We start from the raw sequence: 27987 nt of genomic DNA on the forward strand, positions 1-27987 counted from the left end.
ATTCATTTGAACGTAAGTTACTAGAGTAAAGTTACAGAAAGCTTCCCTGTGAGTAATATTTTATGTCGAAATTAACAAAAATCAATGTATCGCCACCACAAAAAATAACGACATAAAATGATATTGTTTAAGTACATGGAAACTCCAAATCACTAAACTTTAGTGGCTCAGTTACCATGAATGAAACATTAAGCTTGTCGCCTACTTGACCGGCGTTGTCCGTCGCCTGATGGAGATATCGAGCAGTGACAAAAACATGTCTATCACTAGCAGAAGAAGAAGCAGGAGAACATAGTCACAAAAAAGGATGTTGTGGGTCCATCCCATCAATCAAAAGAGGGCAAATCTGGGAAAGTTTCATCATCATTTCAACGATCTGAAAGAAGACGAAGAGGAATTTTTCCAGTATTTTCGAATGATTTCAGGCAAATATGCAGAACTTCTGGATATTCTAGAGCCTGCCTTAACAAGCAACTCAATTTTTCCTCGTCCATTTTCATAGGTACCGTCTGACACTGCTGTCAACTGATGCAATAGCAAAACAAAGAGACAGAAACTTCCCAGGCAAGTTTGGAAAAGTTGTTGCTGGCAAGTGCTGGCCGGCGACGCGCTCACTTGGCCAGTCCGTCACAGCACGTACCGTTATTTGCCGGACAGTATCGAAGCAGGTCATTCGAGCCTTCAGTTTTGACCTCTCTGATTCGACCTGGGGTTTTAGGTATAACCTAAACTCAAATGTTAGGAAAGAATTTTAGCATAAAACTGATGGAGCATTGCTGACGACATGTATAACCTCCGTGGTCAGGAAGGTCGAGGTTGAATATTATCTGGGGTCCAAATGGTGAAAATGATAAGGACAAACTAATGGTTTCGAAGTGTCATGTAACTTCCTGCTTTCACTTATTGAGAACGCTTCCTCCATGTCTCATTTTCTTGCACCTTGCACCAAATTTTTGCAGCGTACGCAGAATCTGTCCCAGGTGGAGGAACAAAGCCCCCAGGAGCAGATTAGCAAACTTTTGCGCTCAATCGATGATTCACCAAAACTAGAGGCGTGAAAGCCCTGCACGGTTGAACCTAACACATCGTCAGGTGTAGCTGACATGCAAAAACCCTCAAATGGGAAGGTTGTCACGGGTATCAAGGTGGGAATCTTGCACCTTGACTATCCGACTACCTTATTGACGATGAAACAGCAGAACATATACTTTGTGCCTGCTCCGCTGGGGACCGAATCAGGTTTTTAGAGTTCGACAGAGCCGTACTCTTACCATATGACCCGAAAGACCACTCACCATACAAACTAATCGGCTTCGTTAAGGATCTGGGTTTATTTGATCGAGTGTGAATAGGCGTGAGCCACAATAAACCCTTGCGGGTTGCGGTGGAGGGTCGAATAGACCCACTCACTTTGGAGCTAACCTAACTCAACCTAACCTAATTTTTTTTTAACATAACTTAACATAACTTAACTTTACTTAACATAACATAACATAACTTTTTTGTAAATGTTTGAGTCATATCTTGCGGCAGAAAAACAATGTCTCTAATATTTTTTCGTAGAAAACATCTTTGTTCAAAATTTTATATTTGCATCGCAATGCTGATGTTGTTATTCACATTTTGATCATAAAACGAATTACAAGTAACTGATATGTCAAGACAATATCCCAAATGATAATCATCTGTATTTCCGTGAAAGGAGCGAAAAAAAGCGGCGAGTGAAAAATATATCACTCGCTACCTGTTCATGGATGAGGAAATTACAGTTATCAGGTCGAATTTCACGAACGCAATTTTTCTTTGTACATAATAAGTTTCCTTTGATCCATCCTCGTTACTCGTGAAATGAATAACCAAAAGAAAATGCAGCTGGCAGGTGACAGCTCTTTATGCTGGGCAGATTTATTAGCCTCTGAAGTTTTCAAGAAAGATGCTGATAATTATTCATAATATCTCCCAGGCCTTTCCAAGGGTGCTATGAAAAGGAACTTATTACGTGAAAGCACTTATTAACCTCTTGAATAAAAATATCAAGTCTAGAATTACTTATGATAAGCTGTTAATGGAAAATTCGTGGTGCGGTTTTGGGGTTTCAGGTTGATGAAAATTTTAGAGGAAATTCTGACATTATTGGAAACTTATAATTGATAATGGAACTACTGCTGCTAATATTTTGATTCTAACTCCACCAAATAAAATGTTGATTCTGTTACTATACTCCTTGATCCTCTCTGATAACCTGTAGCCAGGTCGAGATATGCATCTTTGAAATATCATCTGGAATATCACCTACAGCAGACATATTGATATACTGAAGATAATTTAGTTGATTAATTCTGTTACTATACTCCCTAATCCTCTCTGGTAAACCTGTAGCGAGGTCGAGATATGCATCTTTGAAATAATCATCTTCTGGAATATCATCTACAGCAGACATATTGATATACAGAAGAGCATTTAGTTGATTAATTCTGTTACTATACTCCCTGATCCTCTCTGGAAATCTGTAGCCAGGTCGAGATATGCATCTTTGAAATAATCATCTTCTGGAATATCATCTACAGCAGACATATTGATATACAGAAGGGCATTTAGTTGATTAATTCTGTTACTATACTCCCTGATCCTCTCTGGAAATCTGTAGCCAGGTCGAGATATGCATCTTTGAAATAATCATCTACATCAGACATATTGATATACTGAAAATAATTTAGTTGATTAATTCTGTTAGTATACTCCCTGCTCCTCTATGGTAATCTGTAGTCAGGTCGAGATATGCATCTTTGAAATATTCATCTTCTGGAATATCATCTACAGCAGACATATTGATATACTGAAGAGCATTTAGTTGATTGATTCTGTCACTATACTCCCTCATCCTCTCTGGTAACCTGTAGCCAGTTCGAGATATGCATAAATGATCATCTTCTGGAATATCATCTACAGCAGACATATTGATATACTGAAGAGCATTCAGTTGATTACTTCTGTTACTATACTCCCTGATCCTCTCTGGTAATCTATAGCCAGGTCGAGATATGCATCTTTGAAATAATCATCTTCTGGAATATTATCTACAGCAGACATATTGATATACTGAAAGCATTTAATTAATTGATTCTGTTACTATACTCCCTGATCTTCTCTGGTGACCTGTAGCCAGGTCGAAATATACATCTTTGAAGTGATCATCTTCTGGAATATCATCTAAAACAGCTATATTGGTATACTGAAGAGCATTTGGTTGCTTGGTCGGTATTGATGTTTGTAGCAACTTTTCCATATGAGAGCACCTGTAAGTTACCTATACTTGCTGATGAATTAGATTCAGCCATGAGGAGTGAATTATCATTTGAGCGTTAGTGATTGCTGATAAGCTCTCGTTCTTGATCCCATTTCAGACAGGAGTAGTTATCTAACGGCGACTCTAGATAGCGTTCATTGCGGCAAAATAAAGAACTTTTTCTATCATTACTTATTTCCAACTAGATATTATGGATTATTCCATGATTCAGTTATAATTTTGCAACAAAATTATCAGTTATGAAATTTAAATATACTGCTGTCCGTTTCAGTTTCAATGATTGACGGATGTTCATCATCTTGCTTCGTTATCCGACTCTTCACTGTTCATTTACAGAATGTTTTGTTTCACAGTGATTATTTCTAGATTGCCCTGGAAATGTGAACAGAGTTCATAAATATATTTTCAACATACATAAATGACAAATCAAACAAAACCTCGTCAAATATCCGTCTCTGGCTATACCTATTATTTATTCAATCAACAAGCTATAACCAGTAAATGCTCTATATTTCATTCCACGCCATTTCATAATTCCTAAATGACCCCTATAAATCAGGATATTATGTTCGTGTCAGGTATGAATAGAAATTAGTGTTTTAGGTCATCCTTGTTGAATCGGCTTGAATCATTCATTATACTGGAATAGCCGATCAGTACTTCAACTATTTTATATCGCTCTTCTGATTGTGATGTCGAAATTCATGATCTCTTTAATGAAATGAATAAAAACACTTTTGTCTGACTTCCACTAGTTATTTCATTGTTTCGGGATTTCGGGTTACCCCATTATCAAGTAGAAACTAGTTTTATACTTATAAACTAGCTCAACTCAGATCTGTCCCAAACCCATGATTTTTCACTGGTCTGTGGTTATTTATTACATACTCAATATTATTTCTATAGAATATAAAAGATGGAAATTAAAATACCTTTCATATCCACCATACCGGGTGACAATGAAATCATTGTTCATGGCGCTAGCTGTTTGTGAAGTGAGGAATGTGAAATTCAAAAAAAAGGTATACCTACTTCATCGAAGCCAATATTTCTGATGAAATCAGTTGGAAACCTATTTCAGTTACACAGAAAATGAATCGAATTTCTAGAAATTTTCAACAAAACCCTGTATATTTTTTAAACCATCTGAAGGAATGTGAAAGCTTTCTGAACGATATGAAACAGTTGACCATTTGATGCTGTGAGAAACAAAGGTCAGCTTTCAAATATGAATTGAAGATTTCAAAATTCTCACCAAATCACGTTTCAGTTTGACTTAATCAATCTCGAAAGTCTAACTAGAAAGTAATGAAATACATCAAAATCAAAAAGTTCCCCTTGTGCTACTAAAAACAAAAAAGATACTATGCTGTTCTTTCTGTGCTTATGAAAATTTGATAATTTTTTCGTAACTTTTACTCTTTCAACGGCACAAAAAAATAAACAGCATAGTGTGTTTCACATTTTTATGTAGTTCAATAAGTACACTTTTATGTTGAAATTAGAAAACACCACTTGGTGATAAATTTAACTTACATTAGAAAATGAGCGAAACTTCTTTTCTTTCTCACTACCTCTAGTTGTTTGACCATATTTTCACAGATGCCATATTGAAAGGAATTCAAATTCAAAATTCAAATTTATTTATTCGTAATTTCAACAGCAGCCATTTATAAGATGGATATACACGTCATGTTTTACACACACAATACACTTAGAAACAGGTAGTTAAAAATAAAAAATATAATATATAATGGTAAATGTAAATAGTCGTTGTGATCGATTCATTCTAACGAGTCATTGAGGAATTCTCTAACCGAATAATATGCTTTTGCCAACATCATTTTTCAATTGTTTGTTTGTACTTTCTGAAATTATGTTCTGTATGCTGCTCTGTAGTTTGTTAAAAAACTTAGCTCCGACATATCCTGGACTTTTTTCAAATTTTGTTAATTTCAAAGGAAATGGTCACTTGTGTTATACTGCCGGAAAAAAATATTATATTCTTTCTGCTTTGATAAGTTTGTTGGAGGTTGAAATGGACACCAATATGTCTGCTTCTCATAAATTGGGAACACTGTTTCGAACCAGAAAACTGTACACACCTCAGCAACTTTTAATGCTTCATGAAGCTCAGATCAGACCTTCTTTGGAGTATTGTTCTTATTTATGGAGCTCCGCCCCAGAAGCTGATGGATTCTGTCAAGGAAAGAGGAGCCATCCGCCTGATTGGAGACACGAACATAACTTGCAATCTGGATAGTCTGGAACATCGAAGAAAGGTTGGATATTTATCCCTCTTCTATGGATACTTTCACGGAAAGTGTTCAATTACGGTACATTTCAGAAAAACGCGACGGACTGTGGCTGCTCATCGTTTCCCTGTACACCTCTGAGAACTCTTTAATTTGGAGAAATGCGTTTATGTGGAATAACCTTCTTGAGAACGGTTTTCCGAATGAACTTAATCTCCAATAATTCAAATCCAACGTGAATCGTTACTTTCACACAGGTACAGTCCTCAGAGCGCTTTGAGATCTTTTTATAGATAGGTCAGGTTAGGTTAGGTCTAAAGTGAGTGGATTCATTCGACCCTCCACTGCATCCCGCAATAGTTTATTTTCCTCCCCCAATTTTGCAAACCTTATCCTTGACAGACCTTCGCAATAGCATAGTATGTGTACGGAGGTTTCCTCATCCTCTTGGCAAACCTTGCATAGGGCTGTGTCTGCCACTCCGATGTTGTTCATGTGTTTGTTGAGTCTACAGTGTCCCGACCAGAACTCTAGTTGATCGCCTATTCAGACTTAGTAGGTACTCCGTGAATTTTGGCGATGGCCTGTCTCATACCCGGCGCCTTGTTCCACCATTTTTGAGATTGTTTTTCCTTCCAGTTGCTGTCACAAATTTTTCGCAGCGCTTTTGATGTACCACAAAAGGGTTCTGGGCCAATGGGGGAGCGTCGTGCTCCTTCTCGTGCTAATGAATCAGCCTCTTCGTTGCCCTTGTATCCTGTGTGGCCTGGTACCCAGGCTAATGACAGTCTGTTTTGACTACCTAGTTCTTGTAGCTTTTCTAGGCAGTTCCAGACCAGTTTGGAATTAACCTGCATGGAACTAATTGCTTTTATAGCTGCTTGGCTATCAGAGTATATTGCAATAGTATTTTCCTTGAACTCTTGCCTTAGTAACTCTTCTGAGCAGTGACGTATCGCTGCTGTTTCTGCCTGGAATATTGTCACTTTTTTACCTAAGCTTGGTGAGACTTTTGTCTTTGGTTTAGTTATATAGATTCCTGCTCCTACACTTTCTTCAGTTTTTGAGCCGTCTGTGACACAGGTAATCTCTGCATTCATTGGAGGTCCTCCCTTCCATGCCTCTCTGACTGATATAATTGTTTTGAAGTTTTTTCCGAAGGTATACTGGGGAATCATCTCATCCGGTGGCATTCTCATTATGGGGTCGTTTTTCAACTCTTTGTTTAGCTCGTTGTACCTCTTACCGTGCAGCATGCTCCTAGGCATTTGCCCTCTGGTCAGTCTACTGATGACTGACCTGGCTTCCCCTTGAATATATAGATGTAGTGGCGTTAGGTTCAGCAAGATTTCTAATGCGGCTGTTGGGGTGGTTCTCATAGCGCCCGTGGCAGCTAGGCAAGCTTGCCTTTGAATGCCACTCGCCCCAGCCTGCTGAGTCTTTGGCCATCATACCACCGAGCCATATGCTATCATGGGTAAGATAACCCTGGTATATAGCCATATGGTCATTTTTGGTTGTAAACCCCAATTCTTTCCGCACATCCTTCTACACAAGTTGAAGGCTATCGTGCTCTTCTGGATTATTTTTTGTAGGTGTTGATTCCATGTCAACTTGTGGTCAAAAATGACTCCCAAGTATTTTGCCTCTTGTGCAATTGGAATTTCTACCCCGTGCAGTATTGGTGGCTTCAGCCCTCTAAGTACTTTCTTTTTTGTGAAGAATACTAGTGTAGTTTTGAGAGGTGCTCCGAAACAGTTCTTGCGAATTTGCCTCTTGCGATAATCGCGAGGTCATCGGCATATCCTAAACGATGCATGCCTTTGGATTTTAGCCTAATTAGTAGTTCGTCCACTAGGATAGCCCACAGTAGGGGTGATAATACCCCTCCTTGTGGACACCCCTTGCCAGCTCTAGCTGTGACTGTGGTTTTGCCTATGGATAATATGATTACCTTTGTTTCCAGACTGGTATTCATCCACTTACATAGGAGGGTTGGAACCCCTTTTCTATCTAGAGCTTTGGTGATGAACTCTGTGGATGCGTTATTAAAGGCACCCTCGATAGCCATGGCTATCTCCTTATCCTCTAAGGATTCTGTTAGTAGCCTGTTCAGATCATCTAATGCCAGATCTGTTGACTTACCTGGCTGGTACGCATATTGGCGTTCGTTGAGAGGGTTTATTGATAATACCTCATCTCTTATGTATCTATCTATCAGTCTTTCCAGTGTTTTGAGCAGGAAAAACACTAGACTAATTGGTCGGTATGACTTGGGCGTCATATCGCTTACCTTCCCTATCTTGGGTATGTAGATGGCTCTGCCTTTTTGCCACTCATTCAGTATGCATCTCATAAGACTTATATATTCTACATAGGTAAGGAATAAGTGATTCCTGCCCCTTTTGAAGTAGGATGGGATTTATTCCGTCCTCTCCTGGAGATTTATATGGCTGGAATTCACTTATAGCCCACCTAATTCTATTTAGCCTTGTTATCTCAGTAGCTAGTCTCCAGTCCGAGGCTTGCTTTGCGGACAGTTCACTGCCACTGAGCCTTTTAGAATTGTTGCGGCCGGAAAGTGTGCCTTGATGAGCATTTCTATGCTTTCCCCAAATGTTGTTGTGCAGGTATGTGTAGGATGTTAGACATCATAGTCCATCCCTACTGTGGTCCAAGCTTCGAGGGGTGCACAAATGCTTTGGAGTGAGCCTATCCTGGAAGATTCTGCCAGCAGTCCATAAATCTTCTTGCCATCCAGGTGTCCATCTTTGTTTGGCAAAGCCTAAAGCGACGCCAATGACAGGTTCTGGTCTGATGAAGCTGCTTTCAGCACTCTTCTTTGCAAGGGAGTCAGCAGCCTCATTGCCTTTCAGGCCAGTATGGCCAGGAATCCAGACCAGAAACAATCTGTCTCCTATCGAGGAGAGTCGTTTTTGGCAATTTGCTACCAATTTAGATGGTTCTTGGTAGGATCCGAGAGCTTCCACCGCCGCTTGATAGTCGGAGAATATTTTTATTGACTTGTGTATGAGGTTGGATTCTTCGTAGTTCTTGCAAAATGTTAAATGACTTAGGAAAGTTTACAAGGTTACACACAAAATTTATAGCTTAGATTTTTTCTCACGTAAACTTCAATGAGTTTTTCAGAACTTTTAGCTTCAACTATAGCTCCGTTGTGAATTACACATTTTTTTACCCCATACACAACCAAATAACGCCGTGTACAATAATTTCGTTGGCACCAGGTATAATTCTTAAAAAGTATCATCATCAGACTACCCTATTGACCGGCCTATTTTTTATTGATTTCAGGCCGCCGAATGCGTCGAAGCCTCAGGGGCACACACCGATCTCCACGGAAAAAGTCACCGCGACGCCCGATTTATCGCAGCCGTCAATTTCTACGAGCGCCACGATGCCTCCATCGCCGTCGTCTGTCAGCGAGCAAATTGGTAAAGTATGAGATTTGAATTGGAGACACGGAACGTTCGATTGGATTCGAACGTTTTTATGCGTATTTGTTTATTCAGTTACTTTAATTTTGTTTTGAAGGCTCTTTCGCCTGAGATGAGGAGAAATTTGTTAATGAAATCGATTTTTGTGGCATCGGAGCTGAATGTCATCAGAATATAAAACCAGATACTCGTTGGAAAAACTCATTCATCTTTATGATTCCCAAGAAACTATAAAGTCCATAATGTAAAATAGACAACAATTTAGTAATCAAAAAATTTTTGAAAAAATCTACTAGAAAAATATAAAAATGATAAAAATGGAATTTTCATATCTGTTTAAAAAAATCTGTTTAAAATCTGATTTTCCGTTAATCAGCTGTCGCCCCCATATGAACGACAACTCTCAGAAGTTGGGAAACTTGTGCGATCTAGGGACTAACGAGGTCTTACCTTTCAACGTGTGAGTTCTACCACGGTTTGATTCTGGAAATGGTGAACTTTTTGTTAAATTTCAAATAAACTTCTGCGGAAGGAGCAAAAGAGGACGACCGACTGAATAACGATAGTTTTCACTATTTGTCTATTGTTTCAAGAGAAATTGTTTGACTTTACTACCTGGACTGAGAAGTCTTCAGCCTGACAAAAAAATTAGTCCAATCTCATTGCATCAACCACTGTTTCAGTTACTACTAACCTTCAAAAGAAAGCGGCTGAAATTTCATGATATTCTACTCATAAGTTTGTGAGTTATTGTGCTAAGAATGACACTACTTCTGTTATTTTCAAAACAATGTAAGAAAAATTAATTCGCGTGTTGATTTTACACTGTTTCTTGATGGGAAAAATATTGTTTGCGAAGCACTGACTTTGAAAGTGTTATTAGAAACAACAATTAACCGTTGATTTGCTGTCTTCAAACTTGGTCGTAGAGACACCCATAATGCAGAGCCCGTGGAAGTCGAAATGAGGCAGTATCACCAGAAAATATTAAAAAAATCCACAAAATCGTTTCGAATGATCAAAAAGTGAAGTTGCGTGAGTTAGCTGATATTGTAAAGATATAAAAACCCTCCCGGCTTCATATTGCATGATAAAGCTCACTGTTGACCAGAAACATGGCAATTTTTGGCCATGCTTGTACATAACAAAACGGACTTTTTGCGTCGATATGTGACAAAGGATAAAACATGGATCCATCACTTCACTTCGAAATCAAATCAAATCATCATTTGAGTGGAGAGCAACTGGTGAACCTCAGCCAAAACGGCCAAAATCACAACAACCGGCTGAAAACATTATGACTTCGGTATTTTGGAATGTAAGTGGTGTAATATTCATCGACTATCTTGAGAAGAAGAATACCATCAACAGTAAATACTATATAGCGTTATTAGTGCTTTTGAAGGCCAAAATTGAAAATAAACGACCTTGTATGGCGAAGAAAAAACTCTTGTTTCATCATGACAACGTACTGGGTCACAATCAGAACAAAACTATATGAATCAGAACTGCATCCACATCCACCGTATTCGCCAGATTTGGCCCTCAGCGACTACAGGCTGCGGGAAGGATTGTGTGGCTCTTAATGGAGATAACGTTGATGAACAACGAAAAACACGCGTTTTTTTCCTCAGGTCCTGGACTTTTACGTCCAAGCGTCATATATGAATTTAGACAAATTTGTCAAATGAAATTGAGTATTTTCATTTCATTTCTCAAAAAATTGTATACATTTCTTCAATGTCACCCCATTTATTTTATGAACGGGTCATCTCAAAAAATTGAAATTTGAGATAATGGAATTAATGCATGAATACTTTATTTCGAAGTGAAATTGACAGATGAAACTTTCAAGATGGCGACTGGGGGTCTTGTGACACATCACTTTGAAGCTCCTGGCGAATACTTCACAACCCTATAATAATGAAGTCAATATCTTCACCTACTACAAAATGGCGAAACATTTAATAATTTCCTGAAGACAAACACATTAATATCGATATTTTTAGAAATATTCTTTTTTATCTACCATATGGCAATTCCAACAACCCGATAAGGTTTGTTGAGTTATTTTTTGTTTATGAAAACAACAATAAATGTGAGTACGACAATGAACATCATTTACTTATGATGCACTGTTTGGAACCTTTGGTGTAGTAATGAATATTACTGGAGTTTTTTCCCAACACCAAATCGTTATTCTCAACACCTCGACACGTGTTTCGATCACCATAGATTAAGTTTTAATTTTCCTCTTTGATCACTTGGTGATCGAAACACGTGTCGAGGTGTTAAAAATAACGATTTGGTGTTGGGAAAAAACTCCAGTAATATTCATAATGAACATCATTGTTCAGTAAGAATATTTCCATTTAGTTTTCGGTTTTACTAGTAGAAAGGTAACTCGTCAACAATCTCTAAAATGGTCAATTCTCGTCCAAGTCGTCCTGTACTATTGAGAATATTTGAGGGAACTTGTATACAAATTCACAACCACCGGTAGTGTACATAACAAAAACCCCCAGGTCATCAGTCCATTCTGGAAGAACAGCAACTGCAAATAATTGGTAAGATGGTAGTAAATCCTGAACAGGCATTTATTCCGTCGCAAATGTTTGTGAGGTGTCTTCCTTTTAAAGAGGAATAGGTATCATCCATACAAAATTAGTCGCCTAGTCGCCATCTTGAAAGTTTAATTTGTCAATTTCACTTCAAAATAAAGTAGTATCCCAAATTTCAATTTTTTGAGTCGAACCGTTCAAAAAAATAAAGGAGGGGCACTAAAGAAAAGCACTGTATAATACCATCATCCATGCATATGAAACCATCATACCATCATGTATTATGAACTAATAGGAATGAATGATAGGAGAATCGTTTTATATCGTCTCCTTCTATAATCATGAATGATTCCTTGAGTAATGAATTTCACATTGAAAAATTTTGTTTTTGATTTCACTGACCATATGTAGTTACAATATCCAATTTATATAGCCTATTTATGTCTCAAAACATTGGGACGTACAAACTGGCAGTTGGTTACGTGAAAAATGATTTGAAAATGCATTTTATGACTTCGTGTTGTAAAATTTTCAAATGACGAAAATGTTTTAGAGTTGTGATCAATGGTCTCCAAACCCGGATTCCGGTTTTTATATTTTATTAGAATAAATTTTCACATGGTGATCAACCATTATAAAAACGTGAAGGAGAATTATTTGGAAGAAATAAAAAAAAATTTAGGGTAAAAGCAAATTTACATCATTGAAAGGAAACGAAAATTGATCACTATTCTATCAGACATTGAAAAAAAAAATTAAATATACTCAATTTGAGGATAACTTTTAGTTAATTCCCTATTTTCCAATGAGTATGATCAGATATATGACGATACAAAGTAATTGAAACATACTCACAATTATCACATAGTTCTCATATTATCAAATGATCTTTGATATAACGAGGTGAAAGTTGACCCCATTACATTACTTTCATGATTTCGTTATGGAAATATGCTTGTTGCAAACGTCAATTGTTTTTTTTTCTATTTTGCAGATTGTGGTATGCCGCAAATGTTCACGAAACCCCAAACAAGAATAGTAGGAGGAAAAAATGCTCTTTTTGGCAGGTGGCCTTGGCAGGTAAGTGAAGTACTACCACTCTATCACCACCATATATAAAAATGGAATTAAAAGAAAATTTGAAGGTTTTTTCTCACTTTTTTTGAATATTTTATTCGTCACGAGGAACTTTATTCTTTTATAGTTGGAACTTCTTCTTCACCAGTTCATTGAAGAGACCGTCGCGTGTTTCAGTGAAAAATGAAGAACTGAAATCTCAATAATAAGAGTTGTGATTGTTAAATGATGCAAATCCAATGAAATATTCTCTAGAAACAGGTATAAATTCCTCACAAGATGAAAAAAAATTATGTGAAAATTATAATAGAGAAATAATAACAATTGACAGGTTGGCAGATGAATCCAAAGTAGGTGAGTCTATTAGACTTTCCACTGCGACCTGCGAAGGTCTATTAGGTTTCAAACCTATTGAAACTCGAAACTCACCTTATTGAGTGAGTGATTTGTCAGCTCAGCTGACAGAAGCGGGATTCTATCGACCGATGAAAATCTGATCCGTTCCATACCAGGGCAGGTACAGAGTACGTGTCTGCTAACAGAACCTCAATTTTCCATTGAATATGAATCCTCTTCAAGGTTGTCAGATATTGGTACATTTACCTCAATCCAGTAAGGACCTGATCGGCGTTCAGTATGCGACTACCTTCATTAGGTATTGCACACAGTTCACACACTGCATTTCAAGGAGATGCTCTCCCATGGCTGCAGGGTACTAACTGCATTCATCATCCAGGCCAGAATATGTAGCTTGTTGGATATTCAAGGTGCAAGATTTTCAATTTGACATATGTAGCAACGGAACTATATGGGGTGCATCAGCTATTCCGAATGAAACATCAGATTCAGCCATCAAGAACTTTTTCACCTCGGCTCGGGTAAATCGTTGAACAATAAGCGTGAACAAGATCTCCTCAGGGCAGAAGTTTTCTTTCCTGATGCAGATCATGCTTTCACTACTCAAGAATTAGTTACCATCCTGTTCTTGAGGACGGCTTAAGTCGCTTCCTGAGTTCACTACGTAGCCTTCTAGGTTTGTTCGAAAGTTGAGAAAATGGAAAGCTTCCGCTCTCGATCCGATGTTAATGAATTATAAATGGAGACCCATAGAATTTTTTTCACCTCTGCTAACCCAGCAAAAACGCCGAAGGAATCTTGATCTTTTGTCACAGTTGGGTTCGTTTCTTCTCTGTGAACTGAGGTTTGGTTACATTGTGGTTCATTATAGATTCCACGAGTAGCTGGGGAAAGAACTATCACGGCAGAGCTTCGTATTACTGTAACAAGGTTTTCTACGATAAGACAGCGCTCGTTATCCCTAAGGTTCCGTTAGTGACACCGAGTGGACTCAGAGGCAAACATCGTTTTGGAAAGAAAAACTGCCAGTTTGGTTTTGCTTATTGTTGAAAGATGAAGGTATCATGAAGTCTATCTGCATCACGAGCCGAGTGATGATAATCCTGACCGAAAAATTTAAAATTCAGTGAAATCATGGGGTGGTGCTGCTGACTAGATCATTCTCTGTACAATTGAATTTTTTTGTAATGGAGTGGTTAACTAGCAGAATATTCGATATCAAGAATGAAAAAATATTTGGATCTGAATGTTTGGATAGAAATTATTGACGATCATATTAGTGAGCACCATTTATGACTTGTCTAGAATGGTTATCACTATTTGGAATCTGAAAAAATGTTCACATGCAACATAAAAGTGATATCCTTTGTATGAGGACAATACCAGCTACATTAATAAGAACAAAATATCAACACAAAGCTGCACCATTAATTTTTTTCAGCAAAATTTAAGCTCAGTTGAATGAAGGTTTCTCCAGTAGTGGAATTTCAATCAAATCAAAATATGGTTATTCAGGAAAATGCTACATGGAAGACAGTGTCAATTATAAATAACGCAGCAAATAACGGAAGAGAAAGGTTTTTCTTGAAATTCCATAACGATGAAATTTTTGGTGAACTCAGTGAAAATGGGAAAGGTGATGATGAACTTCCCTTCTGATACCAGGGTTTTTATAGCACTGAATTTTTCTTGGTTCCTTGTCGCCTTTGGCCAAAATATATTACAAATTTTCCCCAAATACAGTGAATAGTGAGAAAAAAATTGATTTCTATTTTCATTTCCATATTGAATTATTGATGAAAGGTGGATGAAGATTTGATAACAATATGGATACTAAGTGAACCATAACGGTATTTCATTAGTTCAGACTTCCATTGTCTGTTGAGGGACTGCCATTGAAATCGCCACTTTCACCGGTTATAGCCAAAATATATACAGAGTGGTTTGAAACACTGGTCATTGAAGAAGCCCACAAGAAGCTCCAAGTCTGGTTGAGATACGTTGAGGACACCTTTCTGATATGGAACCATGGCGATGCCGAACTAGACACCTAGCGTAGAGATACGCAACATATGGAAACCTATAATCAAGCGGAACACAACCAACCCCCATCAAACGGTCAGCTCCCGCTAAAACCAATGAAGCGGAGAGAAGGAATGGAATAGTGGATAGATGAAAGCACTCGAATGACCTATAAATAGACAGATTTCTGAGGAATAAGTCCAGTTATCATCCGAAGACGATTGTGGATACCAACAATCGAAATGTCGTGAAGTAACTTGGATTGAATTCTTTCAATTTTCATTCCTTGTTAATAATTTTTAATTTTTCATCTCGTGGTAATGGTTCAATTATTTTGATTGTGGCTTGTATTTTATTCCATAGTAATTTCATATTTTTTGCCTCCAGGGATTTCAAATCAATTCATATCATGCTAGAAAATGGAAGTCTGAACTGATGAAATGCATCACAAAACATTGTCAACCACCTTCAGACAAACATAACGGTATTGTGAGAGAAATATTCTGTGAAAATTCACGATTGAATATTTCTGAATTTCAAAGTTAAATCAGAATTTTGAGTTTGTAGGAGATTTTCAAAGATAATCCTTCACGCCATATAATAATATCGAATGATATTTTACAGTTACCCTAGTAAAATATTTGCACGGTACTTCAAATGAAGAGAACTATATTGAAAATTCACGAATGTGGAATGATAACAAAGAAAAATTGTGGATCACTCTGAATTCATTTCATATTCGAAATAAAACCATTTTTCGATTTCCCATACGTATTCTATCCGAGCGCAATTTATACGAAAGGTCTTTCGCAAAAAGTGAAAAGGTCCATTTATAATAAAAATTCGCCGTGTTACCTCTCACACACGAAATCGTCGTAATATCAAAGAGGAGGATCCAACATTTATTCATCCCAACCCAATTCTCAGTTGGTTTCGAGAAAACACAAAGGATATACATGAAATCACAATAAATATTCTGCAAATAGCTTGGCATGAACGTTATTTGTGGAAAAGACGGCATAAATATTAATAATCTGAGATGTGCAGAAATATATACCCTGTTCAAGCTAGATGAATGTGATGTTTTACATAGGCGAACTTCGAGAGTGAGAGAGATAAATTATCGACTCATATCTTTAAGATTTTCTGAAAAAATTTTGATTTTCTTGATAGTTATCAATTATATTATTTTGTCCCGAAACGTCTGTTGTTAGTTTTTCACGAAACTGAAGTCAATTTGAGAAAGTCTCGAACCTCATATCTCCGTTAGTATGTCGTGGCATGTATAATATGTTAAAGAAAAAAATTCTACCATTGATATCATATATAAACAAAGTGTTCCTAAATGTAATGTATATGTTCAAGAGGGAAATTCTACGATGAATATCATATATACACGAATTGTTCCTGAATGCCATTTATATGTTCAAAAGGATAATTCTACGATGAATATCATATATACATAATATGCTCCTAAATGTAATGTATATGTTCAAGAGGAAAATTCTTCAGATGGGTATGAGAAGAAAACTTTCAAATCTATTGTATGTATTTTTATGCCTTGTGAAATAAATAAATGAATGATTTGTTATCATAAACATTTTTGTCCATTATATAACAAGGCATTGAATTTCTGGGATTTTCTTATATGTATATTGACATGACAAAATAATTGGGGCTTTCGCGGCCAAGGTTTCCAGTGTCATTATTTCCAGTAGGGTTTGGAAGCCGTCGATTTTTGGAATTGTTTCCTGACGTTTCGCCGGCGTGAATTGCTAGCTTTTTAGAGGTTCATATCATGTGAAATATATTCATGTTGATGCAGTTGAGTGTGCTGAATAATGTACATGGATCAGGTAAATTGTCAATAATATTGACAATTGTTAGTAATACTGACAATTCACCTAATCCAACTAATCATACCACTGACTGTACTGAGTTAACATACTCATTTGTCTTTATAGCTGAATTTTTCATGTATATTTTCTTCTTTTTTTTCACATGACGTGAAACTTAGCGAGATACATTTTTTCGGAAACTGAAAATGGCTTCAGATCCTAAGTAATTTGAACAGTATATTTTCGCAGACTTTTTTCAGGTCTCAGTTAGAAGAACGTCATTTTTCGGATTTTCCAGCACACATCGATGCGGTGGAGCTATTCTCAACGAGAACTGGATAGCTACGGCTGGTCACTGCGTAGATGAGTAAGTATTTCCATTTTTTTTTAATATGTCAGTGTTACATCTATACTTCATCAATGATCAATCATCCTTGACGATTTTCAAACTGTGTAATGGAATTATTATTCGTGAATCGAAACAACAGTGAATAACTTTTCAAACAATAAAAAGGTATATAATATATTATGAGAACAAATACGAAAAATATGTTCAAGTATCTTCAAGTGATCCAATATGTAACTGCAATGTTTTTAGGTATTTTGTTTTCAGCACGAAACAATAACTGTTGAATTAATTTCAATAATACGACTGCCTATCGATTCCAAAGTTTTCTTCGTGAATATGAATCAAATATCACCCTCAATTTATTGAAATACACTCGCATAACATAAAGTACATAAATAAGGAACATCCATTGCAAGATAGAAAACATTGAAAACTGCGGTCTACACGGGTATCATGGATTATTCTTCAAATCGTATGACGAATGTTTCACTGAACCATTACAAATTTTGTTGGGTTATTTAAAAAGTTTTGGCCGCTTTCGTGACTCTATTTTGAACTGTAATATCTCATTGAATACTTCAGTCATATCAAAATAAGCGCTATTCGAATCAGTGCAGTTTTGCCAACGTAACACGAGCCGATCAATTCCGTCAGCATGAAAATTATTTACTCAAGATTCGATGGAGTCGACAAAGTTGATTTTGCCTTGATTGGCAAAGGTTCTACTGGAGATAAATTTATCGAAGTGGTTGAGAAGATGGTTAGGTTATGTACAAAGTGCGTGGATCTATTCGACCCTCCACCGCAACCCGCAAGATTTAATTATGGCTCACACCTATTCAAACTCGACCAAATAAACCCAGATTCTTAACGAAGCTGATCAGTTTGTATAGTGTGTGGTGTTTCAGGTCAGGGTAAGAGTACGGCCCTACCGAATTCTAGAAACCTGATTGGATCCCCAGCGCGGCAGGCACGAAGTACTATGCTGTTTCATCATTTTCCAAATAGAGGCGACACACACACTTTTTTCCGACAGTCCGAGTCTCTGCATATGATGTTTCAAATGACAGTGACCTGTAAGCAGGCCTGTTAGACATCGTAGTTCATCCCTACAGTCCAACAACTGTTTGGTATCAAGCTTCCAAAGGTGAATAAATACCTTGGAATGGGCCAATCCTGGAAGATTCTGTCAAAAGTCCATAAATCTTCTTGCCATCCAGGTTCAGTCTTTTTTTGGCAAAGCCTGAAGCGATGCCATTGACAGGTTCTGGTCCGATGAAGCTGCTTGCAGCACCCTCCTTTGCAACGGAATCAGCAGCCTCATTGCCTTCTAGGCCAGTAGTAACCACAGTTACTCAACCAGAAATGGAAAATTGTTAAGTATTCCTACCTGATCACTTTGAAATCATAAGTTTAATGTCATTTAAAAGATAAGTTAAAAATTTGCTCCTGTCTAAGGCTTATTACATTGTCAGTGAATTCCTTTTAGACAACTTTTGCTGATTGCCGTCCAGATTTTCATCCAGATTTTATTATACATTCAATTTTGACTAATCTTGTCTTTTTCTTTATATTTTATACATTTTTATACTTTGAAACTACTGAGATATTTTATCTTTATGTATGTTTATTTTCTTTATACTATTTTAACGTGTTGTACTGACATGTCCTATACGTTGTTAGCGTCTCAAAGGATAAATAAATATTATTATTATTATTATTATTATGGCCAGGAATTCAGACCAGAGACAATATGTTCAGTCTTCCTATCGAGAAGAGTTGTTTCTGGCAATTTGCTACTAATTTAGACGATGTTCGGAAGGAGCCAAGAGCTTCCAATGCCGCTTGACTGTTCGAGAATATTTCTATTGACTAATGTATGAGGTTGGAGTCTTCCAATTTCTCCGCACACAAATCAATAGCGTAAATTTCCGCTTGAATTACAGTCTCATAGGTTTCTAGGCAGGTTCATATCCCTGTTCTGGGTCTGCGACTGAAAACACCTGCACCAGAACCAGAAGGTGTTTTTGATCTATCTGTGAACCAACAAATATCTGCTTTCAATATTTCCTTCTCTCGGAGAATCCAGTCGTCTCTACTTAGGAACAGTACTATATGAGGCAGTTCGTAGTTGACAGTTGAAGGCATAAAGTCAGAGGTCATTTTCAGAATGCTGTGACTTCCAGTGTCAACCAACAGTCTGTTGCCCTCTGCATTAAATGTATTTGTGTAATTGGCAATGTGCACAAGTCTATATGCAGTCCATCTAGCCTCTCTCCAGAAAAATGTAGAGAGGAGGTAGATGTAGAAGGATCTCCATGGTCGCTGACGATGTGGTACTAATGGCACCTTTGATGGCCAAACAAGCATATCTCTACAAGCCAGAGAGATTCGCCTTGGCGATGGTAGTCGGTTGGAGAGAGATATGAGAAATACGCTGGATGAGGCAGAATTTCGATGTTAAATCCGTTTAATTTCCGTACGGTGATTTGTGAAACGTGCAGACGAGCGTTGCCGTGGAGCAGATTCGGACCTCTACTATTGACAAGTGTCGGCTATTGCTGATGCAGGTTCGATAAATTCCGTCGATTTCCTCACAATAAGACTTTGCTGTGATGGTTTGGCTCGGTTACAGAAAGTTATACTTAATAACACCAACCGCTGACCACCATACACTAACCAGGGTTTTTTTGTGGTGTGTATTTGCTTTTGGAAAGTGCCTGAGTAGCTCATAGGGGTCCAATCATTGTCCTGAACGTCTGCTGTTTTTGGTAGAGTGTCTACTTTTAACCATATTTGATGATCTGATCCAAAATGGGATAGACTTGGTTGCGCCAAAGCAAAGAAGAACAGACTTCGGAACGTGACGAATTCTGTCGATCATTCAAATCGTGAGGCATCTACTTTTTGAGCTCTTTGTCCTTCCCAATGCGGTTTGAACCATCAAAAACCGCATGAGAGCTGACGCCTAGTTCTTCCGCCATTCCACGCACCATTTGTGATGGGTCAGTCTAGACCAGGGTTCTCAAATCCTCGTCCTGGTTCGGCCACTTCGGTGCTAACCTTCGAAGCTAAAATCTCTGGAATGAAATTTTTCGAACCAACGTTAACGGCATAATATAGTAACAAACTGAAGAGGCAATAAATCAAAATTTTGAAAAAAATTATCAGCAATAATGTATAGAATACAAAATTCTTTATCGATCAGTAAATACCACGAAATAACAGAATGAATATTTATTAGTTTCAACTATATTAAATAGTGCTGATGTTTTGTATGGTCCATGTTTAACTAACCAATTCAAGAAAAAAATATTAAAAGTCCTGCTCACGGTTATTTTTGGAATTAGAAGAAAAAAAGGAATATCCCTTATACTGAAGGATGCTGGCTGGTTGAATATGGGCGATAGGAGAAGGTGACATGATGAAACTTTGTTTCACAAAATAATTAATAGTCTCACTCACAATTACCTTTAGAACTGATGTGCATAACATAAATGTGAGATATGAAGGCCCACAAACTCCGCCTTCCTTTCGAAAAGAGTTCTTTAGAAGCAGTTTCAGCTACCAGATCTGTGCAATTTTCAATGACATTGCCGAGACCATGAAACGAAATGACTTCAACCGTTTTGATACCAATTTCAAACGATTATTACTATCTTCAAACTACTAACGACCTAATACAATCTACAAATAGTAATAGTATTTTAATATAACTTCATCTTTTTTTGTTTATTTCTTTGCGTACCAGGCAACATTTTTGAGGTTGCCCGGAAGATCAATTGAATGATGACTTGTCATCATGCAAATTGAACTTCGCCTTGTATTTCCTTATAACAATAAAATTGTACCTGGCTGATCTGCTTGAAAAATGTTTCTGAAGATAATAGAGACGATATTATTATTATTATAATTATTGGGGCAACAAAAACAGACAAAACTGTTGAAGCAACATTATATTTTCAATTTATTCTCAAAATGAATTAAGGCAGTTAGGACTTCGTAAGTTATTGAATGAAGCACATTGTATGGTTCATAAAGCACTGAAACTTGCAAGTTATTTGAAAATACAGTTAGAACTCCTGCAAACATCTCTAACGATCTCATTCTGCCGAACAAATTTCCAACTTTCTGACAGTTTTCCAATCAGATTATTCCGTTGAACTCAACCTGTTGGGTTATTCAAGTTGATGATTATGACTTACTCGAACTGGGGATTTCACGTCACTCTCATTTATTGGAACTCGGGGAATTGGGACAGGAGAGCGGTATAAACGCTCTAAACCGCAATTAAACAAGGGGTCTATCACTTCAGCTGCAGGAAGCAGTCATTATTGTGGAAAACAACCGAAAGTTGTTGACTATAAATATTTGATTGAATCTAATGGAGTTGCTCGGAGAGTGTAGTAATTCCCACTGATGATTATGAAATGTTACCTTCACTCAATATTTTAATGCAAACAAACATCGTTCAGTTAGATGACAGGATATTTTCAGTGGCGTCACGTGAGTTTTTTCAAAAAAACCTTCTGCAAACAACGTGAAAAAAGTTATAATTTTTGATAACGTCGGTCTATGAAACCGACCTATTCGGAAATATAAAAATAAATGAATTATATTTGTTGATGACAAATTTGTATGATATTATGAAAGTTTACCTTATTCTCTATGCGAATATATCAAATTCATAATATTTTTGTTGTTTGAACTATAAAACGGGGAGACAATTAAAAAGTGTCGATTTTATGTAGAGGCTTTCAATCGATTAAAATCTGTTTTAAAATCTGTTTTTCCGTTAATCAGCTGTCGCCCCCATACGAACGACAACTCTCAGAAGTTGAGAAACTTGTGCGAGCTAAGGACTAACGAGGTCTTACCTTCCAACGTGTGATTCCTAACATGATTGCAGAATCATCCCAGCTTCAATCAGATAGATTCTCTTGAGAAAAATATCTGGTCGAGGCAGGAATCGAACCCACGGTCTTCCGATCGTGAGTCGGGCGCACTACTACAGCGGCCAATTCCACAATTCAAAGTAACCATACAAAATAAAAATATCTGGATTCGATAAAACACAAAAATAGTTACTTGCATATTGAAAAATGGGGAAAATAAACTTTAACTCTCGAAATACATATGGACGACTGAAACTATTACTCCAAATATTCAGCTTCATAATCTTCATGACAATCTCTACATAATCCAGTAAGGTGCTCTAGTCACAAATATTTCTCACAGTTTGTGCAATAATATTTTGTTCTTCGACTTTTTTTAGTGCTGCAGCATGCACATCGTCCATGAGTTTGGTTCTGAGGAACAACATTGTTAGTTTCTATTCCACACATTTCAGAAAGTCGTGCACAGATTATCCTTGAAATATTTTGCTGCTGAGCTCGTCGACGAATATGTGGATCAAGCATTCGACATCCTGAATTCTCTAAGAATTTTCTTCTGCTAATTTTTGTTTGGTTATTCGAGTTACAAATTATATAACTATTTATTCCAGCAACATTCATGGCCCTATAAAAAATTATCATTGGCCAACGACGAGTTGCACGAGCGCAATTGTAGGCTTCGCACATTTTGTCTACAACATCGACACCTCCTTTCGTTTTGTTGTAGTCCATGATTATGTCTGGTTTACCAGTTTCCCTTCCAACACCATCATTGTAATGCATCGTCGATAGTGATTGCACATTTCTTTTTCGGCTTGGAATGTACAAAACGAGTGTACATTTATCTCTAGAGGCAAACATGATAGATTTTTCTGGTCTAGACAACACTTGAGGAGGTACCTCAGATTTATTTTTAGGTAATGTTCCAATTGTAGTGAAACGGTGTTGCTTCAGTACTTCAGTTATAGGTACGCTAGTGAAAAAGATGTCGAACGTGATATTCCTATTTGATCCCAAGATAGGTGAACAGAGACGAGACACCAATAATAAATTTGAAGTGTCACACTGAAATGATCCGATAGGCTGTTTTCCTACGTGGACCTCCAACTTTGCCTTGTAGAACATTTTGGCGTCAACCAAGGCATATATTTCGATTCCATAACGATTAGGCTTTTTCGGCATATAAACTCTGAACGGAAATTTACCTCTAAATGTTTCGAGTTTTTCATCAATAGTGGTGTATGCTGATATATTTAAATGTTGTGACATATTCAATACAAACTCGTCGTAGACTTCTTTGATTGGAGCTAACGTCATCTTCCTTGTTTGGTACCTTTATCGTCAAACGGAATATGTTTCAACAAAAAGTGAAATCGAATCCGCGACAGTAAGCTATAGTAAGTATCTATAGAAGAGAGACAAATCTCCAACCTTTCTTCGATCTTCCACACTATTGAGGTTGCAAATGATGTTCGCGTCTCCAATTAGGCGAATGGTTTTTTTCTGGATGGAATCCAGCAGCTTCAGGGTATGATTAGTAGCAGAGCTTCATACGTTAGAACAATACTCCAAAGGAACTCTGATTTTATCAAAATTTCCTGAGGTGTGGACAGTTTCCTGGTTTGGAACAGTGTTCCGAACTTTTGAGAAGTAGCCTTTGCAATTCCAGTGACATGATTGTGCCAAAGCAGGAAGCAAAATTGTAAGTCCTGACATTATTATCGTTTCTCTCACGGCGTTTTGTAACATTTGAGGTCTTCAACTTTCAAATGCACGGGGTCTTCCCAAAGGCATTTTTGAAGGAGTGGCTTTAGCTGTTGCATAATAACAGATTATATTAGTTTGTTGAAAAGTATATCAGGGTAGAGCAAAACGGTTTTGTAAGAAATGAATATATAGAGTCAAACTTGTTAACTTTCACTCACAAAGCAGAAGAGGTACTTGAAAACAAATCTCAACTGGATACTATCTATACAGACTTTCAAAAAGCTTTAGATGAAGTAGATCATGACATTTTATTATGGAAGTTGAGTAATTATGAGATAACTGAAAATACACTCAAATTGTTCAAAGTCATTTGGAAAAGAGAGATTCACTTGTGAAATATGATGGTTCACCTTCTGAAAAGTTTGAGGTTACCTCTGGAGTCCCACAGGGATCCAATTAGGTCCTTATTTTTTTTTTTATTCAAAAAAATGAGTGTCTAATGTTTTCCGATGACCTAAACATTTATAAACAAGTACAAACAGTGTGGGACAGTGTAATGCTAGAAAAAGCTCTGGACAGGATTTATGAGTGGAGTTGTGAGAATAAATTATTTTTCAGTGTTGATAAATGTTCAGTAATGTTGGTTATGCACAAGAAAGACCCTATTCTTTTCAGTTACGAACTGAATAGGGTCCCTCTTGAAAGAAACATAGAATTAATAGACCTAGGAATTACATATAATAATACATTATCATTCAGGACTCACATAAGAAGTATTACAAGAAATGCAAATAAAATGTTAGGGTTCATTATCAGGCAAACTAAAAATTTCAGCAGTATTCATTCGATCAAAATACTGTACTATACATTGGTTATAAGTAATTTGGAATTTGGATCAAATATATCGTTTGGCGAGTATCACTCCACAGTATATGGATTGGAAAAACTACATAAACAATGTTAAAGATATCTTTACTTCAAAAAATATCACGTATGGCCAGACTACTGTTTAGTGAGAACATCTCATTTGAGAAATGAATTCAAGATACTGTCTCTCCAAAATAGGCGCAAAATATGTGTAATATTATTTTTCCACCAGCTGATTAATAATAGACTAAACTCACCTCATTCATTATCGTTAGTTGATTTTCACGTTCCATCCAGAAGAACAAGATCAAGTAAAATGTTTTATATACAGAATTTCTGCTCTATAGGTTGCAAGTATGTTACGTCTCGCAAATGAACTGAATCTATATAGATTGGACAGATTCTCTAGCAAATTCAAGAAAAAAAGTTATCATACAGCTAGTGGCAATGTCTTTGTAGGATCATTACACTAATTAGTCGACCCCGTCAGTAACTGACTTATTTTGTAATGTAATTTTTTTTAGTGTTAGGGTGAATGAATAAATAAATAAATGAATAATTTAATAAATAATTAAATAAATAAATGAATGGATAAATAAATGAATAAATGAATAACTAAATAAATAGATGAATAAATAAATAATAAACCCTCTCTTTTATATATCTCCACTTGAATAAATCAAGCACAATGAGATGAGGCGAACGGGCAGGCCTCATACTGGACCATTTGTTGCAAACAGTGGAATAATGGGAGCCTTTGCAACCCCCAACAAACTCATCGAAGCAGAGAGCGAAATTGTCTGTCCTGACATTATAATATCCGCCTTGGAGATATTCATCTTTGTGGAGATAATCGATGCCTGAGTTTTTGTGGCATTGAATTGAACCTTGTTACTTTCACCCCAATTCGAAACCAGTTCTAGATTCTCATTGAGATATGCAACATCCTGCTGCCGGTGAAAAATTGCATCCACAGCTGATGTCCTGGATTCCAAATTGAATGACGAGACAACTGTGCTGTCATCAGCGAAACAATATATTGGAATCTTCGTTTTATCCAATAAGTAGTTTATATGAACTACAAAAAGGAGATTGTTGACAATATAGATCCCTGAGGAATACCAGCGTTGATGGTGAAAGTATTCGAGAGATATCCATCGACGGCCACTTGTAGGAAACGTGTTTCAGGAAGATGGAGAGCTAAACACAAAAGTGATCCGGCAAATCATCGCAACGAAATTTGGCCAACTAACCCTCATGTCACACACGGTCGAATGTCTTAGGAATATCAAACACAACATATTTCGACGCCCCATGTTTTTTGATTGCGTCATTCCAAATATGGGTGACATACTATAGAAGGTCACCTGTTGATCTTTGTTCCGAAAGTCATATTGATGATCGCTCCAGATGTTAAAGTCTTCCAAATATTCAAGGATATGGTGGTTTACGGCTTTCTCCATGACTTTTTATATTACTGATGGCAAAGCGACTGAACTTTAGTTATTTGGAAGATTTTTCTTGCCCTTTTGGGAATAGACTGAACGCGAGCAATCTTCCAACAAAAAGGGAAAGCTTCTTTCTTGTACAAGCAAATTTTTTATCTAGTTTCATTGAATTTTCCAGTATCATCGTAGACATCCCATGGATATCCGTAGGCTACCAATATGGACATCAAAAGAATATCCAATATCACAAGTTGACCTTAAATAAATCTTACACGGACACAAACTAGACATGAAGTGGGCTCCATCTAGACTTTTTTGAAAGTGATATTGAAAATCTATGGACGTAAACTGGTCATACACTGCACTTATGAAGAAATTTATTTCGAAATCATAGTGACTCTTATGTGATTGAATATTCATTCACAACCACTATTGGAAAAAAAGTTTGTGTTAGTGCTGACATATTGTCATTTCCAGGAATTGAATGATTACATTTTTTTAATAATAAAAATCATTCCTGAACAAAAAGAATATATTGAAGTAACAATGTAATTGAAATATCATCAAAATGCTATCAAAATAATCATAATAAAAATCAAACTTGAGAATCATGTGTTCAGAATATAAAAATTATTAAATGAAAATATCGACACATCCTTTTTACAACAGTTGCATTCAATGCTTTTAATCGATTATTGAAACTGCAGATTCCTATTTCATCAACTGAAATAATTGATTCACCTCACAATGAATAGAACAAGGATTGACCAGCATATTTGTGACTTGTGTTGTAAAATTCGAACGAAATACATTTATTTCATATTTATAGTTATCGAGGAAAAATCTTCTTCTCTTTCCTCGTCTTATATTTCGTCCGTTGTTTTCTACCCTTGTCGTTTCGATAAAAAACGCGAATAAAATTTCATGTCATGCTCATTTGACATAGATGATTAATGTTCTTCCAATGGATATTCGTCTACATTCCATATGTTCCTAGAATTATGTCCATAATTTCAATGTTGGAGGACATATTATGTCCTTTTTATGATGTCCCTTTTATGACCATTTTCACGTTGTAACATAATGAACGATTTATGGATATCTATCAAACGTCCAGCGTGGTCAAATTGTATCATTTAATGGTATTAAGTCTGGAAAGCAGGTAATTGAGAGTGGAGTTCCTCAAGGATCAGTTTTGGGCCCGATTCTATTTCTCATTTATATTAACGACCTCACCTACTTAGACATCAATGGTGAAATTACTATTTTTGCAGATGATACATCGATTCTATGGCACAACAAAAGCTCCTTAGAGCTTAACTACCACATAAGCATAGATATAGAAAAAGTTAAGATTTGGTGTTATTCCAATCTTCTAGCTTTCAATATAAGCAAAACAAATATCATCACATTCAAGGGCGACTTAGATGATGTTTATTTGGAGAAGGAACAATTCTCCATTACAACGGATAATACATTTCTGGGACTCTGATTGATGATAAATTGAAGTTTGGTAACCATATTACAAAATTATGCAATCAATTAGCTTCAGGTTGTTTTGCGGTTCGTGTCGTTGCTAATGAGTTGAATTTGGGTAAAGCGGAGAACGTATACTACGCACTAATAGAATCACATCTTCGTTATGGAATCTGCTTCTGGGGCGCTTGTGCTCAGTATTTATTTCAAAGAGCATTCTCTCTCCAAAAAAGGGCAATTAGATACCTAAGTAGTTCTGCTTACCGTGACTCCTGTCGTCCTTTGTTTATGCAACATGGAGTTCTGACATTGGTTTGTATCTACATTTTGGAAATGGTTTGCCTCATGCACAAGAAATACCAAGCTATAA

The 27987-nt window shown here is 36.7% G+C and overlaps 1 protein-coding gene across 2 annotated transcripts in view; it reads left to right on the forward strand.

Moving 5' to 3' along the window:
* Sb (serine proteinase stubble) overlaps positions 1–27987 on the forward strand; it is a 192368-nt gene that overhangs the window by 153601 nt on the left and 10780 nt on the right. For both annotated transcript variants that reach the window (XM_074169485.1, XM_074169484.1), the window contains 3 exons: positions 8878–9017; positions 12576–12661; positions 17136–17242. In XM_074169485.1, coding sequence (XP_074025586.1) covers positions 8878–9017; positions 12576–12661; positions 17136–17242 — 333 coding nt within the window. The remainder of the gene's footprint in view (positions 1–8877; positions 9018–12575; positions 12662–17135; positions 17243–27987) is intronic.

This window comes from Leptinotarsa decemlineata, unplaced genomic scaffold (genome assembly GCF_025532065.1).
Source record: "Leptinotarsa decemlineata unplaced genomic scaffold, Ldec_3_MD MMD2_P_RNA_scaffold_5, whole genome shotgun sequence".
NCBI lineage: Eukaryota > Metazoa > Arthropoda > Insecta > Coleoptera > Chrysomelidae > Leptinotarsa > Leptinotarsa decemlineata.